The sequence below is a fragment of the Lemur catta genome, chromosome 10 (assembly GCF_020740605.2).
Source record: "Lemur catta isolate mLemCat1 chromosome 10, mLemCat1.pri, whole genome shotgun sequence".
NCBI lineage: Eukaryota > Metazoa > Chordata > Mammalia > Primates > Lemuridae > Lemur > Lemur catta.
Window position 1 is genome coordinate 34,048,233 of NC_059137.1, and position 18,617 is coordinate 34,066,849.

An 18,617-nucleotide genomic window follows, 5' to 3' on the forward strand; every position below is an offset into this window, starting at 1 on the left:
CATGATGCCACGTACTTGTATGGCAGCTGCAGTTTATAAAACCCCTGCCCATGGATTGCCCAGTGTGGCTCTTACCACACCCTGTCCTTTGCTCTGCGAGGGCTGAGTAGTTTCTCTCTGTCATGTAGATCAGCACGAGGAGGCTCATAATCCTGCCATGGGCTCTGGTCCATTCCTGGTTCTCTGGCACCATCAAGTGGCCAAAGGTCTCCCAGCACTACTGAGGGACACCCAGCAGACACCCCTGGGTGCGCGTCTGGGTCTGGCCAAACTGACACCAATCTCAGGGGGTGACCACATGCTCCTGTTTCTCCTACTCACCAGGGACCTCACAGGTAAGAAGCAAGGAGGGAATCCATACCCACCTCCAGGCAAAGGTCGCAAAGGTCAGTTTAAGAGAAGTAAGTAGCTAGGGTTTCTCCCAATAAAGGGAGAAATCATCTCAGTCAGATTCATGGGGATGTGGAGAACAAAGTCAGGCCAGGATTGCTACAGCCACTGCTGTCTTAACTGCACAAGATACTAAGCTATCTTTTTTATTTCTAATAACCAGCCCATAACTCTCAGCAGCAATGACATGGCTGGTCGCTTCCTTCTTCATGAAGCACTTTCTTTTTCTGGCTTCCATGACACTACCCTCTTGGTTTTCTTCTTCTTTGGCCATCCTTACAGTCTTCTTTGCTCTTCTTATGCCCACCATCTGAATGCTGAAGTGTTTCAGGACCTGGTCCTGGGCCGCTCCTTTCCTCTACGGGTTTTCTTTCCCTAGGTGATCTTATCCAGTCCCATGACTTCAAATATCACCCATATACTGATGTCTCCCAGTGCCAGTGGAGATATATGCTGATATATCTCCAGCCCCAACCACTATCTGAGCTCTAAATTCATCCATGTGAAATCTGATAGCTATTGTCAAACCTAACAGGTCCTACAAAGTTCTTGATTGTCTTCCATACTTGTTCTTCTCTCCGACTTCTCAATTTTAACAAATGGCACCAATATCCATCCAGTTGCTCAGGCCCCAAACCCAGCAGCCATCTCAAATCTTCCCTTTTGCTTACCCCTCACATCCAACCAATTAGTGTCCTAGCAGTTCTACCTCCAAATATAGCCTGAATCTCCTCCATTACCTCCATCTCCACTACTGCCACCCAATTCAGCTTACCAGGTAGCCGGCTATTGCAACTAACTAGTCTTACTTTCCTTGTGTGCCCATCCCCGCAACAGTACCAGAACCACTTTTGAAGCATCTAGATGAGATCACATCACCCTGCCTATGCCTTCCTTCAGAGTTATTTTCTATCATAGCACACTGATTATTTCCTTCATTGCACTGAAATTGTTTTGTGTATTTATTGCATACTTGCTTATTATCTACCTTTTCCCACTAGAATATAAGCTTCTTGAGACCAAAGACTTGTCTCTCTTATCCCCTGCTCTAGAACTGTGAAAAAGTGAATAAAAGCGCATCAGGCAGATACTAACATGATGATAGTACCTCATTTTACAGATAAGGAATCAGAGAAGTTAAATGACTTTCCCAAGGCCATGCAGTTAAAAATGGCAGAGCTGAGACTCAAAGTCAGGTCTTTCTGACTCCAGAGCTTGAACTCCCACATTGTAGGTATGGAGGAAAGAAAGCCCAAGTGACTGCCCTATAGACTTCAGACTGGGAGATAGCCTTGCATTATTTAGCACAGACATTGTTGTACTGTTAATGTGTCACTAGTATTTATGTATGATTCTTCTCTTCATAAGAAATCCCTATGCCTTAAAACAGCTTAGCTTTTGCTGAACTTACTAAGGGCAGGGGGAAGTAAATGGCCAGCAAATAGAAGTTTATCTAGGAACGCTTAGGGACAGTTACCTTTTATCAACTAGAGGCCTGGGTGAATGGAGGGAGTAGACCCTCCAAAGGCACACAACCAAATACAGGCAGAGTCAGGACTAGTGCCCAAGCCACCAATCATAAGCCCTGGTCCAGTGATCAACATGGTCCTTAGTTTTTTCCAGATATTTTTCAAACTTTATCCAAGCATAATTTATACTGAATAAAAGATATCCATTAGAAGTATATAGTTTGATGGGTTTTGACTAATATATCCCATATATCACCACTGTAATCAACATATAGACCATTTCCACCCCCCCCAAAAATTCCCTCTTGCCCTTTGTAGTTAGCCCTCCTGCACCTCCTGTCCCAGGCAACCACTGATCTGATTTCTATCACTGCAGATGAATTTAACCTGTTCTTAGACATCATTTATATGGAATCATATATTAATAATATTAATCTTTTGTGCCTGGCTTCTTTAACTCAGCACAAAGTCTATGAGATTTATCCATGAGACTATACATTAGTAGTTTGTTCTTTTTTATTGTTGAATAGCATTCCATTACATGAATACAATATAGCTTGTTTATACATTCACCTGTTGGTGAACATTTGGGCTGTTTCCAGTTTGGGAATATTAATAATAAAGCTGCTACAAATATGTACATACAAGCCTTTTTGTGGACCTGTTTTCACTTCTATTGTGTAAATACTAGAGGTCATATAGTAAGTGTTTAACTTTATAAGAAACTGCCAAACTGTTTTCCAATTTTCAGATTTTTAAAGTCAATCAAATTACTTAAAAGTTGTGCCTCTGCAGATTTGGTTAAGCAATTTCCTAAATATCTCTGTGAATGAGAAAGGGTGGTTGGGGTGAGTTTACTTCTGGAGAGGGTCAGGGCCTCTCCTGTTGAACAATATGGGTCAGAAAAAGCAAGCAACTCTTTTTGTGTGTGCTTGTGCTTCAGTGGAGAGTAACTGAGGGACTTAAGCCCAGGTTCAGGGACTGGTCATTTGCACTCAATGACACAAGTGGGATTATTGGCCAGGGCTAACAGTGGCATATGGAATAAGGCTCTGTATTATGGAACAGAGGCTGTAGAAATACACGTGTATTTCTCAGCTTGCAAAACTTAGAGAAAACCAAAAGATCTTAGACATGTCTCCCTTCAACAGCCTGAGAGTCTCTGTACAAACAAAAAGGCAGAACTGGGAGACAAGGGTCACCCCCTACATGGTGTCCTTCCCATCAGGATGGATGGAAATGTTCCTTCCATCTCCCTTTAGGGAAGGGGAGACATCTTAACACTCAAGCAAGAAAAGATCTCCTCCTCACAAATTCTCTATAAAGTATCAGGCTCATTATTCAAGTGATAAATTCCAAACAAACACACAGTTTCCACCAAGGCAGAAAGCAATGACACATCAAAAATAGCAGACAAGTACAGATGACCACATGGCAGATGGGGCTACCATACAGCTCCTCTCCATGTTATACGGGGAGCTCTGAGGCCCGAAGGCACCACTGCGCTCAGAGAAACTGTGCTTCTCTGCCTCTGCACTAAAGTTAAGAAGAGGCACAGGAGCAGAGGCTGCCCACCAGGAACATGGCGAAGCCTGGAAGTCTTACAGCCTGCTGATGAAAGTGAGCCTCCAACGAGTCCCCTCCCCTGGCCTTTCCAGGAGGACAGAGAGGGCGACACTGGGAGCAGCCCTGAAGAATGATGTAAGTCCTGGCTGCAGAAGTGGGAGTCGAAAATGCCATTTTCTCTGGTCTGTACTGCTTCCCTCACTCCAAAGTACTGGCCTTGATAAGAGGCCCACAGAGCTCTGGCCAGTACTTACTATATATCCCAGGAATGGAAATAAGTGCCTTTTCCTAATTAGATCATGGGTTATGGATACTCCCATGGAGAAGAATTTTTTTCTTTAACTAAAATTCTAAGATAGTATGACTACAACTGACTTGAAAGCTGAGAGAGAGAATCTTTTACAGTTACTAGCTTTGCAATTTCCAGAGAAAAGTGCACATAATTAGAAAGGACGCAGCATTTACATTCCAAAAATGTAAAGAATCAACATTTACATTTGGCAAATAACAGGTGTTTGCCTTTGCCTTCATAATGCTATGACAATAAACAGTGCTTGCCTTTATTTTGTTCTCTTCTGTTGAGATGACCTGTGCCCGTAACCAAGTGTCTTCCTCGGCGTTTATGGCCAGCAACTGCCCAACGTGCACAGTCTGGACTGGTGTGACTCTAGGGTTCTTACTGTAATATTCCTTCATCTCATCCTCCATTAATTCCTGAGCAGCAGAATAGTCTTTGCCCACATACCTAAGTTAGTTAAAAGAAGAGAACCCAAATGAAGCAACCCAGAAGGAGAAAACCTATAGGAATTCATTCATGTTGTTCTGTTTTCTCTACTGTCATCTTTGGTTTGGTCTCAGACTGACTTACCTCAAGAGGGATGAAAAACATATGTACTCCGTAAACAGTTATCTCTTGATAAAGGAAGATAGCATTATGGAAATCATGCAAAACAAGGCTGAGGTCCAACACACCACACAACAGAGCAAACAGTGGGCAACAAGCCAGAGAATGAGAGAGTGTAATAGTAAACGGTGAGGGAGTGCTAGGGAGAACAGGCTGAGAAACAGGGAAGGGAAAGGAAGGGGAGGAAGAGATGTGGAAAATAGAGACACCAAGGTAGGTCTGGAGGCCAGAGCAGTGAGGGTTGATCTCCGACCTCTACTAAGGCTGCTGGAGATCTTTGCAGATTACTAAGAAGAGACTCTAGCACAGTGGTTCCCAATCTTTTTGGCACCACCAGGGACTGGTTTCATGGAAGACAGTTTTTTCACAGACTGGGGATGGGGGCGTGGGATGTCATGGGGTGTGTGTGTGGTGTGGAGCTCTGGCAGTCATGTGTGGCTGTTTCCTAACAGGCCACGAACTGGTAATGGGCTATGGCCTAGGGGTTGGGGACCGCAGCTCTAGCAGTTTTGCCCTAGGGCTGGGTCTGAACAAATATCAAGCTCTGAAAAACAATGAAATTTTACTAGAGAAAAAACCAAAGCCTTAGATACTCTAAACACAACAATGCAACACCCTCTCCAACTTACTAAATAAATTTGAACAAATTACAACAAAATGCTGACTTCTGATACCCTTAAAAGAGGTAACATGTTCTAGCCAAATGCCTCTAAAATTGTATGCTGAGAAGTGTTTTTTTCAGAACATGCCCCTATCCCTTTCTATAATTTTTAACTGTTGACAACTATGGTCACCTTGTTACAGTTCATATTATCAAAACAGACTACTGTTTTTTTGCCCTTTAGTCCTCAGAGACAATTCCATCAAGGGCCTCCTTCCAGGATATAAAACCTGGCAAATCAAGTTCAGGTCATGCAACAGGAGCTATGTCAGCCCTAGGATGAAGCCTCCTTAGTTGGAAAGCTATGTTGTGACAGTGCCAGAATCACCTGTCCAGGGAGATGGGGGATGCACCACCGGAACATTGTTCTTTGTACTGTTCCAGTTTTCACCCAGGCTGTGGACGGGTCTATGGAGCTCTAAGAAATGATTCCTCCTTTAGGAGTGTTTCTATGTATTCTTGGTAACTATCAGCAGGGCAGAGATGCCACAGTCAACCTATTGGTTTCTAGAGGAAAAAAAAAGCTTTAAAAAATCCTACGCAAAATGGGAAGAAAGCCTCTTTTGAGGTAATGCCTATTTTAAAATGAAATATTACATGCTATTATTTACTCCAGAAATAGTTGTAGAAGCTTTGCCAATACTTGATCATTTAAATTAAAATTTTTTTCTTTAGAGACCCCTATGTTGCCCAGGTTGGCCTTGAACTCCTGGGCTCAAGGGATCCTCTGCCTCAGCCTAGTTGCACCACCACGCCCAGCTACTATCATTTACATTTATTGAGCTTCACAAATGTTAAGGCACTGCCTGGAATTCTGCTGCACTCTACAACTCTGCCGAAGTGCTCATTTCTTAGGACCTGGAGTCTCAGAAGCCACCCTGTGGCACTGCTACAGTGCTAGGCATTCAACCGGCAGAAGCCGGGCTGCAGCGGGTGGCGTGGTAGCCTGCTGAGCACAGGTTCCTACCAGGGTGGGGAAGGTGATGAGAAGTGGCCTGGGATCTGCAGGAAGCTCCTGCGCTCTGCAGCAGCCAACAGAGAAGGATGGCGGCACAGCTTTGGTGAGGGCAGTGACATTATAGTTAGTATGAGAGTAGGTGGTGGCAGGAAAGAGGTCATCATACATTGTTCCCAAATTACCTTAGCAAAGGGACAGAGAATGATTGTATAGGCCAATTTAGCAATGCCATAAATACAAAGTTTGACAAAGTTAATTTCTGAGAAAAGAGACAATGAATTCCCATATTTGACCTGAGGGTTCTGCCACAGCACCCCTCCAGGCCCTTTACGAGCCAGCGACCCAGCTTGTGGTGCCTACTGCTTGCCTGGGTGAAGATGTGGGTACAGACATGGCTTAGGGTCTGCCAAGCCTTGGGTGGGGTGGGAGCCAATGACCTAGGGTCAACCTAATGGCAGACATCACCCAATATGCTCGCTGGCTGTCAGCCACACTGCTCAACATGTAGAATGCTGACACCAGGATTCAAATTCACACCAGAAAAAAGGGGTTAAATAATCTGAAGACCCTGGAACCAGTTATCCTTGAATAGATTAGAACCCTCCTACTAAATTCCTAGAACTGATTCAGATTCCTTCCAACCCTTGGTAAGAGCATCAGAAATCATGATTGATCCAGCCCAGTGCTGGGTGCTTAGTCTCCTTCAAAGGAACCAATGAACATTGGGAACAGATACCAAAGGGTCCTGCCATGGAGGTAGATTTAGGTTTTCTTTACAATGTTAAATGGCAGAAGTTATCAATGTGCCCCTCTACATCTTTCCTTTCCTTTCCTTTAATATATTAGTGAACCATAAGGGATCCCTAACCCTTATCAGCAACCTATTTATATCTTCAGGCTACACCACATCTTAGAATAAAAGCTTTATACACACACTATCCCTGTATAAAACAAGACCTCTCTAAAGTTTCCATAGGTTCTTCTGGTTTGAGCATCTGAAGATACTAGGTTCACTCTATTATCTACTCAGACTTAGTTTGCTCAAATGGAACAGCTTTGATATTTTTGAGCTCTGAAAGATGTTGATTATTTTATGTGGTCTTTCTTTGGGCCTCTCCAGCTCAGTTATGGGTCTCTGGAGGAGTGACAGCCCAAACAATACGGCCATTTTGGTTGAAGGACCCTGGATTCTGTTCTGCTTCAGCCTTTTCCTGATCTGTACAGCCACAGCCACACCCTGGGCTGGTACCTCCAGAGGTTCTGCTACACAGGTTCCCACTCTTTTCCTGAGTTGGAAACTGCAAATTTTAGTCTTTCTATATCTTCTATGTATTCTCTATTTTCTCCAAAAGTCCAAGTCAGGTGCCTAGAACCGGACTGCTGTTTGAATTCCAGTTACCATTAGCTACTTAGGCAATGACTCCCCTCCTTCCAGGCAATGATACTGAAAGGCTCAAGTGACCACAGTATCTTTGGGTCCAAGGTCTAATCTGATGTATTATATGAAGAGGGCAGTTTTTAGCTATTTTGACTTTTAGGAAATGCTACATAGTCCTAGATTAAATAGTATTATCTACTATGTGTGGGACTTTTTTTTTTAATGAACTAGGTATTGCTTTTGACATATCTATATAGCTACCATCATGCTTTGGACATAAATTTTTTTCAAGTTCATATTATTCCAATTTTTAAAATTGTTAGTAATCTCTTCTCACAAGAATAACTGTATATTTTAACAAACTGTATTTTAACATTTAACACATTAAGATTATACTTCACAATAATGCTAGAACTAAGAATATATTATTCTTCTTTCAACTCTTAGCATCTAATAAAGAATAATGAAGTGACAACAGTACACCAGGATCCTAAAGAATCAGAAAATGAAACTTGCCTGATAACTACTTCATTTGTGTTGCTCAGCTCAACCACCAACACAGACGGGGATGCCTCGGTCGGAATGATCAAAGGAGGAACTGTTATGTCCTCCATAAAGGTATCGGCATTTTCAGCCATGTTTTCTTCTAACTGCATATATTCTTGTTCAATCATAGCCTTGATATCACCATCGCCATGTGCTTGCCCTGCATTCTTTAGGACTTTGCCAGTGGGCAATGGCAGTTTAGCATAAAGAATGGCCTTCTGGGGATTTCCAGAAATGTAGTCTACGGTGCACACATCAGAAAGCGAGGCAAGATTTTTTAAGGCATCCTCAGGGATTTTCACTTTGTACATGTCCTCAAATGCTTTTGGGAGTGCACTGGCCCAAAGGCCACTTGAGTATTTCACCAGCAGCTCCGCCACTTTCTCTTTAAAGTCTCCTGGCATAACTGTTGAACACCCTTTTGATGGTGATGTTTGCTTGACAACAGGCAGCGGGGATGGAGGCACTTTTTCAGTGTCCAGTTCACTTCTCAGAAGCTGCTTTCTCTTAGCTGGATAAAGAAGTAAATCTTGTCCACCAGTGCCAGGCCTTTCCACCTGAAATTTTTAAATAAAGCAAATAACAGATAATTCAGTGGCTATCAATAACCTGAAAACACATTAATGCATTTTCAATTTGAGAGTAACACTGTTTCAAACTAATCAAGGAAACACAAGTGTACAATTTACTCTTGTTAATTACTAAGACTTTAATGCACTGCCTTCACCTGCAAATAACACGAGCCACATTTCAGAAATAAACAGGAGAATAAAATAGTATTAATTTCACTTGTATGGCATCTAGACTCCAGCTGCCCCAGGAAATCATGAGTGCTCTGTTCTATAAAGTGTACTTTTCATTTAGTTTTCTCTGCCAAATCTAAAGCAATAGCTTACAAAATTGACTGAATACAAGGCGAAAATGGGTTATGAAAAGGTATCAGAACTATAAGGAATAAACCAGGGGAGAAAACCAGGAAATATTTAGACAAAATAGGAGTTCCATCTCTCTTCTTCCTGCAATGTCCTGAGAAAACCCTCAGCTTTCCATTATTCAGAGAAAGATGTTCGAGAGGTAAAGTACAGTTTTAAAGCAACAACAGCAGAAAGTTAGCTTAAAGTGTTGTCACTCCAATGAACAAGTGTTAAAAATACCAGGCATTTTGTATGCATCCCTTCTCTAATTTTGTTTGCAAACCGTTCCTGAGAGGCATGGCTTGATGGCATCTTTCTATATAAGAGAAGAAAGAGAAAAGAAACATGTACAGCACCACTTTTTCCAAGTTCTAAGCCTTTCTACTACTAGACCAGGGATTAGCAAACTACATCCCACAGCCCAGTGTAACTCACGGCCCACAAGCTAAGAATGATTCTTGTATTTTCAAATGGCTAAAAAATTGAAAGAATTATTTCATGACTTGTGAAAACTAAATGAAATTCAGCGTACATAAAGTTTTATTGGAACATAGTCATGCTCACTTGTTTATGTATTATCTATGGCTGGCTACTTTTGCACTGTAGTGGCAGAGTTGAGTAATTGTGATAGACTGTGTGTGACAGTCACACAGCTCTAAAACGTTTACTATCTGACCCTTTACAAAAATAGTTTCTCAAACCCTATACTAGATTAGACTGCAGTTAATATTTCCTGCCTTCTGAAGTGTTCCTATTTCATCAACTCCCATTCAGCTACTCCTTAGCTACAATTTAAGCCCTTAGGAGGATCCACGAAGGCTGAGGTCCCCAACCCCTGGGCCACAGCCCAGTACTGTCAGTGGCCTGTTAGGAAAAGGGCCACACATCACTGCCTGAGCTCCACACCTCCACCCCCACCCCCATCCACCCCCAGATCTGTGGAAAAATTGTCTTCCATGAAACCAGTCCCTGGTACCAAAAAGGATGGGGACCACAGTACTAGTATAATCATATAAGCTCACAGGAAGCCCTCCTACCCAGAAGAACAGACTATTAAAGTATGCTGGGTGGGTGGTTTATTAGTAAAGAACACTGACTTCATTTACTTCACTCTCCATACAATGGAAGAGAGAACAAATATGTATGTACAAAGAAAGAAGGTGCTGTTTTGTTACCAGAGCTTTAATTAGTCAAAAGACACAGTCAACTAGGTATTAAAATAGATTCTTTTTGGTCTAACTACATATTCTGGATGATACACAAGAAATGAATGATATCAATATAAGTACAAAACATTAGGTTTTCTCTTCATTCTTCCGCCAACATGAGCTTTTAAGTTTTGAAGACTGAGGAAAAGTTCCATACTTGAAAAGCCTAAACCACCACTCAAAGTAGAGGAGATTAGTATACGCCTCACAGCTGTAGCCATCTCCATCACCAATGGTGGGCTCCTGCCAGCACCCTGAGACCCTCTGGATGGCACTGTCTATGACTATCACAGGTTATGTCCCTAATTTTAAGCCACAGCAACACAAATATTTGGAGCACTCCTCATCTTCTGTTGCTGGTTAGTCTACTTCAATAGGGATCCATGTTTGGAATCTTAAAATGTCAATCTTCAATGTGCTTCAAGACAATAATAAGATATAAGAACACAGATTGGGTATCCAGAGAAAGTTTGAAAAACACACTTTTGGAGGAAATGGCAAAAGAAAAGAGAATTCTATGTGAGTGATTCACTTGTCATATAGAATCCCAATTAATGTACAGTCAGGCATCACTTAATGATGGGGATACAGTCTGAGAAACACATCATGCATCATCAGGTGATTTCGTCACTGTGCAAACATCATAGAGTGTACCTACACAAACCTACCTAGTATAGCCTATTTTGTTATATAGCTCCATTACAAACTTATGGGACCACGATCGTACATGCAGTCCATTGTTAACTGAGATGTTATTATTTGGCACATGAATGTAATTTTAGATCTAGATGTGGCAGTTCTCCATATCCCAAACCTGCAGGGTCCACCTTAAAACTCTCCTTCAATTTTCACTTACTAACCTCTTCTCAACACCTTATCTGAAGTGGATGGTAGAGGCTATTTTCAGTGGACAATCGCCCATCTTATTTACTTAAAATAAATTTCACAAACCACATCCCCCACAGTCCACATGGCTTCTTCTAACTCAAAAGAGGGTAAGAAGGGTTCTTCAGCTTTATGATCCTTTTCTTTCCAATGAATGAACTGAGGATAGGGGATACGTCAATGTTTATTCAGTCTCCCCTCCTTGCAGTCCCAAAGCTGCCATTTCCATTCGTGCCTTAGATGTGATCAGGACCAATTACCTAACAATGCACTTAATTTTATCAAACCTCTGAACATGACCAGCACAATGAGTTCTTCCAAATAGGAATTACTGTCTTGACAGAAGTTATGAACATTATGTTCCAGAAGAAGAATAGAATTCCTATTTTTACTGGCCTTTATTCCAGAATAATGCTTAAAGACCTGAAGTACTAAGCTTTCAGAGCTGTGCCTTTAGCACTTAATTCAAGCTTTGCCATTCGGCCTCTAAAGTAAATTTTTAACCAATAAGCCTGAATTTATCCAAAGTTCAAACAATAGCCAAATAACTATCTAAACTAGAAAACAGATTTCTTCCCTCAGCAGTTTTATTTTATTTTTATTGTTTACCCAAATGACTGGCTCCTTGCATTATAGGCACTTTCCAATCTTTAATGGCTTCTTTATCTCAAAAGCGTTGGTTATGTGCCTAAATTCCATTTTGTTCTCCAGTGATTTGGCCTCTTTAAATTCAAATGAGCATTCACTAAGATTAAAGATAGGCCTGACTTTAGGAATTGAACCTGACACAACTGGAATTGATTCATATATCCTCCAACACTTTAGGCAAATATTCATGGCTAAATTCAGTGATGTGGAAAATATCCTGGTACACATACTTCATTAACCAATCTTTGGAGAATGGCTGAAGGGTTTCTCAATTCAATGGGAAAAATTCATGAAATTCATATTATTTTTAAAGTTAAAAATATAATTTAAAACAAATGTCATTTTTTTCTGCTTAAACTTTTTAAAGTTTTCATACGAGTGGAAACTTGCTTTTCCTGGGCATTCTGCTGTGATCACCATCTGTCCTCCACAAAGCATGCTGTCTCTTTTAAATTTTCTGACAAATGGGCTTAGAAAAGAGATCTACTACCATAACTACCCACTGCCGACAAAAATCGCCCCCAAAGATAAGGAATTGCTACGATGTGAGTTACAGTGTGGTGTCCATTCTTCACTGTACTCTGTGCATCTGACAAGACTTAACATGTTCATCTCCTGCCTCATCCCCCAAGATAGAACAGCCATCTTCCTGTCTTCACAAATGACCAAGGTTAAGTCAACATCTACTTGAAACATGGCTTTTATTATTTCCTAAGTGTGACAATCAGCTACTAATCATCTCAGGGGACTTCTGAGGAGGGGGCTTTTTACACCTTCTAGTTCTTTTAGTCCACCTGGTTCAGGTATATACCTGAGGAGGGGATCAAAAGGCCTCCTCTACTGCAGGAGGAGACTCAGGATCATAATCCTGCCCTTGTCCTGGATGTTTTCTTTGTTTTGTGGCTCTACACTTTTCCTGTGGCTTTGGATATCTACCCAAAAAATCACCAGTTCACTCATGGGGAACTGGCATGATTATAAAACTCCACACACTACGTATGGATGCCCACCCCACCTCCCAACAAGAGAGACAGGTAACATAAAAGAGTAGCTCTCTACACCCTGGAGTCAAGCCACCTCCTTTGGCAATCATCAGAAGATTGTGTATCTAATATGGCTTAAACTTTCTACCCACAGATTCATTATATTCAGCTTGATTTCTGCCTCACTTGGAATCACAACTTGAACGAGATAATTCTCTTGCACCCTCCTAGGTTTCTCTAAGTTTGGAGGAGACAGATCAGTTTGGCAGATGTGAGGCCCAAGGACTTACATCAATTTCTTTAAGAGCCTGTTTGTTCACACAAATAAAAGTCTTCATCCTAACTTTCTTCTCCTCAATGCCATAAAGTCTTTACTTCTTTCTTTCTAGTTTTACCTGTGCTGTAAACTTCAAGTTTTTAAAGCCAAATGCCTTTGAGTCTATGAGGGCTCACCAGCTAATTCTGCAGCATTGGCCTCTGGGGTAAGTTTACTATCTCTCATGGAATTAGAATTTTCTTTGGGATTCTAAAACAGAATTAGTATCATCCAATTAAATCAAGGAGATTTCCAAAGCATTTGTATGGACACAGTTTTGTTTCCATGGAGTAGTGGGTTCTTTGTGTTGAAGCATTAAATTAACTCTAAATTTCATTTTATATGGTCACCACCCAATACAAACCTGAGCTAGTACAGTACAATCACATTCACCTGGAGACCTGGTTCCTAGCACTCCAAGCCTTAGCAATGGTTATAAACTCAAAACAAACCAAAAACAATTAAAAATCATAATAAAACAAACAACAAAAAATCCAAACCAATTTAAGAATTTGATTTCAGCAGTGAATAAAAGACCTCTGGGTATCTAGCAACAATGAAAACATTCAAAGAGTTACTAGCCAGAAGGTTGCATCAATTACTGTATTGATGTAATTCAGAATTTTAAGAATTTTTAAGAGTCTGAGGTATTAGAGTATTAAACTTAAAACTCAGTTGATTTCCAGTGGATAGGAAAATGACATAATAATAAAAATAGAGATTAATAGTGAAACATCTTTGATTATAGAAGCTATGAATAATTAGTGTAACTGGGTACTTTTTCCTCATTTACATTTTATATTCTCTAATTTTATCCTGTCATTCACAAAATGTTATGCTCTCTAATTACAGCCTGGTATGCCTCCAGCCCAACTTAGAACATTTCCCTGGCTGTCTCCCAGTTGCCTCCCAGTAGTCTTGGGGCTACTGGCAGAAATTCTCAGCTGAGTGCATCTAGACTGGCTCACAAAGGAGTTCCTCAGCTCTCTAACAGCTTCAGGCAAAACACTGCACACAGATATTCCGACTAATGTAGGAATGGAGAGGTCTTTCTCTTCACCCATGTTTCAGAGAGTAGAGAACTTCGACTGAATCTCTGGTGTTCAACAGTCATTGGTGCAAGATTTGCAATTTTACTAGAAATCAGTCAGCCAGAGGCCATGGATCCTGGGTGACCTCAGGGCAGGGACCTGCAGTGTTTCCATTGAATGATGACTCTTGAATGAAGTGACTTGGCCTCTGCTTGCCTCTTGAGCTTCTTCATGAGCCACTCTCTTTTTTTTTTTTTTTTTTTGAGACAGGGTCTCCCTGTGTTGCCCAGGCTGGAGTGCAGTGGCATCATCATAGCTCAGTGCAACTTCAAACTCCTGGGCTCAAGTGATCCTCCTGCCTCAGCCCCCCAAAGTGTCGGGATTATAGGTATGAGCCACTGTCCAGCCCAAGCCACCTTCTTCTTATTGAATTTCTCTTTCCTGAAAATGCTATGTTTTCCCATTTCCAGGCTTTGGCACAACAGTTTCTTTTGTCTGAGGTGCTTTTCTTCCCCCTCTTGGCCTAACTTATACCAACTCATCTGTCAGGCTTGGGCTTAACAGCAACCTCCCCTGGAAAGTTTTCTTGACTCATCAGACTAAGTCCTCCTGTTGACACATTCCCTCAGCACGCTGCACTTCGCCTTCACGACAATCACAGGCTTATCATTATTTGCTCAATGTTTATTTTCCCTGCTGGACAGAAAGTTCCATCAGGGTAAAGACCATATCTTGTTTACTGTTTCATCCCTAGCACCAGGTCAGCAGCTGTCACATAGAAACATTTTATAAATCCTAGTCAAATACAACAGTTAAGAAGAGCATTATTAATAAGACCACAGCTCTAGAATAGCCACGAGGTGTTGCTACTCTCCTGGGACCCAGTGTGAACTCTTGGATTCCAGTATTCTTGGTCTGTAGGCTTACTGTCTTGGGATCCTTGCCTTTCCAAGATAGCTTCTGCACAATTTCCACTTCCCTCAAAAGTTGCCTAGGAACACCATGGAACTGATTCATCACTGTTAATAACTCTCTATTCTTGTTAGCTTTGAAAACTCTCAGTATATGTTTTGCTGTCCGAGGGATCCAAAAGGTTAAGAATGGATTCAAAGCATCTGCCTGCATCAAAATATCTTCCAACATCCTTGTGAAGTGGCTTATAACACATAGCTGATTAGAATCTCCACAAAGGTAAAATTTCAAAGCTATTCGGTCACTGATGCTGCCCATTCTGATGTTCAAATAGACATCCCCCCAAGTAGTTATCTCTGGGTGGCAGGACTACGGGTGATTTTTATTTCTTTTATCACTTTTTCAACCTTTTTTATATAGAATGGTTTATGTGATTGGAGGAGAAAACACTTTTTTTAAAAAAGAAAGAAATATACCACACCTGGATTTCTTCTTCAGACATGACAAGCCATATAGAGAGATACCTATTATCAAGCTCTTTCTTATCCTAAATTTTCTGCACTGCCTTGAGACTGTCTGATCTTGCTTACAGTAACATCTGCCCTAGTGGCATACTATCAGTGTTTCTGCTTCTTCTAACAAAGAAGTTAGAAGAAAAGGAAAATAACCATGGTCTAACTGTCTGAAGCTGTTTAAAAATAACAATGGCATAACTGTTTAAGACTGTTTAACAGCAGACTGCTAAAAAATGTTCAGGAGTTAAAAAAACAGTTTTGAAAACTATTAATAGACGTCAATATGACTGGTGGTTTGGGGCACCCTAGTCACAATGCTTCACTAAGCAAATTATCATCATCTAATAATTGGTAGTGATTATATCTGAACAGTCTTGCTCAAAGTTGAGAGATACAACATATAGATAGGAAAAGTATATTGTATTTTTGCTTCCCACCCTCACTGCTTGGACAGAAAATAATCATAAAACAGAAATGAATTCAAATGTTGAAAACAGCAACTAAAAAAAAGTCAGTTGTTTTAGCACCTGAAATTTAGTTGGAAACCATTTATTTTAGGTAAAGATTTAACATCAAAGAGAATGCACTCTCTTACCTATAATCCTAGCAAGAGAAAATGTGGAACTCTGGAGGCATGCAGAGTAGCCAGGATGAAAATTTCCCCAAAAAGCCGTAATTAAGCCACACAAATACTAGTAAATCTCATGGAGTATAAAATAACCAGAAACAATACATTAAGAAGAACCTGTGAAGTTTATATTTTAAATTTTTACTCTAAAGACGTCTTTATCAAAACTTAGTAAGTAGTTATATATGTTATCTTGGCAATAAAAATGTATCTTTTCATTAAAAACTTTCTACAAAGTTCATGAATATTTATGGATTTAAAAAACAAAGGAACCGTATGCATTCAAAGAAGGGGCTACCAGCACTGAACTTCAAATCAAGCAGCCTGGTAAAACTTCTTCAAAGGTCCCCTCAAGGATGGGAAAGTCTGAGGAGGTGCATCAATGTCACTAAACTGATTGAATCCAGTGAGAAAATTCTTCCCAGAATGGAGTAAAAATGGAATGAATTGAAAAGCAACCTGGGGAAATTCCATTATAAGAACAAACTCTACATTCCACATAAATCAGGGGTAACGTTCTTATGAGTTTTTAAGCAGAGAAACAGCCATAGTTCCAGAGTTTGACATTTCTCATTGTTTTCCCACTTAACACTGTATATTCTAACATTTGTCACACTGCCTTAATTATTTTTTCATGTTTGTTGCCCTCACTAGACTCTAAGTGTCTTAATTGCTTGTGTTCTTAGCATCTCAGGCAGCGACTGGCACAAGTAGGTACAAAGTGAATGGTGTATGAGCAAACAGGATGGATGGATGGATGAATGAATGTCACTTGCCTGGAAAACAGCATGGGACTCAAGTGGGTGACAGTGTCCTGGAGGAAAAAGCAGTAACAAAATACATGCTTTCTTTTTTTTTTTTTTTTGAGACAGAGTCTTACTCTGTCACCCCAGCTGGAGTGCAGTGGCATCATCATAGCTCACTGCAACCTCAAACTCCTGGGCTCAAGCAATCCTCTTGCCTCAGCCTCCCAAGTAGCTGGGACTATAGGCGCATGCCACCGCGTCAGGTTAATTTTTCTGTTTTTAATAGAGACAAGGTTGCATTCTTGTTCAGGCTGGTCTTGAACTCCTGAGCTCAAGTGACCCTCCTGCCTCGGCCTCCCAGAGTGGTAGGATTACAGGCATGAACCACTGCACTCAGCCTACATACTTTCTTTAGGCCAGGTGCTTATGAAGAGGGAGTGCCCTACACTTTGTTCAATAGGCTTGGGAGCCAAAATACATATTGAAGAAATAAAAGCCCTCTATCAAAGCACACATAATCCTCATGCATATTTAATTCTACAAGCTTAGAAGCACCAAGTAGCTGTTAATGCTACCCTTGAAAACAGTTTAATTTTAAATATATTTTATGTAAATAAAAACAGTAATAAACATCCAAAGATCAGTTACTTTAAGAATCCACTTCTTTCCAACTGTGGCTGAACTAAGATTTCTAATAAACTTTGCTGATCCATCATCTTATTATAACCACAGATTCCCAAGTAGGAACAGGAATGGAAATTGATAAATCCTTTTCAATTTTTTTCTTTTTTTTAATTGTCAATTTTCTCTCCAAAGACAGTTTGTAAAAATTTTAAACATGAACACTACATTAATTTCAAAATAAAATAAGATACTCTATAAATAGCCAAAATAACTAAAATTTATTCATCTCAAAGTCCTTAAAAATAAGAATAAGCATATAAAATTTAAAGCTAATAAAAAATTATTACTAGTAAGTTCAAGTTATTAAAATGGCAAAACTATCAGTGTTTATTGGTAACAGTTCAATCAATACAAAATGGTATATTATCTCATAGTGCATTTTTAGAATAATTTAAAACAAAGTATATAAAAACAGAATTACAAAATCCAGAGCCTCAACCTTGACATACTTGCCAATAAGAACTGACATATGTTAATCTTAGAGATAAAGATTAATGAGGCAACATATGTAAACTGCTTTATGCCCTCTGGATAAAAGGTAATATGACTAATAACTCGATAATCTGAAAGTTGGGCAGGGAAGAGGTGTCAGAAGGGAGGAATAAAGAAAAACGTACCGTACAAACATGAGGCCAGTTTTCAAACTGTTGTAAAATTCCTTGATTAAGGTCTTCTTTATATAACTCTTTGTAAAAATGTGGAAGCTTAGATATCCAAATGCCATTGTTATGCTTGTTTAGTATTTCCTTTATTCGGTTTTGAACCTCATCCATTTTATAAGTGTAAGAGGCAGGAGGCGTGACATTTGGTTTTTCAACAGTCAGATTTAAATTATCTTTAAATTAAAAAAATCAAAGAATTACCAAAATGCTTAACATTTTAGATTACCCTCATTACCTAGTATCTGTGTCTTCAGACTTTGCTCTACTGTGGGCATGTGGTGGCCAAGGGACTTAGAAGGGAGCAGGATTAGGCAAAGCAGCACCATGACAACCTTATTCTGAATTTTAACCCTGAAATAACCAGCTGGGTCAAGAGGCACTCACAGAGGGAAACTGGTCCCTCTATTTTGCATGATGCTTTAAACATCAGGATGATTCTGCTAAGAATAATTAAATTTATTATTTAACCAACCATTTTCTACCTGTAACTAAGGAAGATTAAATTTTAGACAATATTGGTATATATGCAACGTTGAATTTAAAGCTATATTCCACAAAGCATAAGAATACTGCCTTAATATTAAGACTGAAGAACATTTTATAGAAGATAAAA

General features: G+C 40.1%; 1 protein-coding gene across 2 annotated transcripts in view; it reads right to left on the reverse strand.

Moving 5' to 3' along the window:
* Window positions 1-18,617, reverse strand: part of TDRD7 (tudor domain containing 7) — a 68,473-nt gene that overhangs the window by 27,519 nt on the left and 22,337 nt on the right. For both annotated transcript variants that reach the window (XM_045562509.1, XM_045562510.1), the window contains 3 exons: window positions 17,960-18,177; window positions 7,843-8,429; window positions 3,984-4,170 (listed from right to left, as the gene is read on the reverse strand). In XM_045562509.1, coding sequence (XP_045418465.1) covers window positions 3,984-4,170; window positions 7,843-8,429; window positions 17,960-18,177 — 992 coding nt within the window. The remainder of the gene's footprint in view (window positions 1-3,983; window positions 4,171-7,842; window positions 8,430-17,959; window positions 18,178-18,617) is intronic.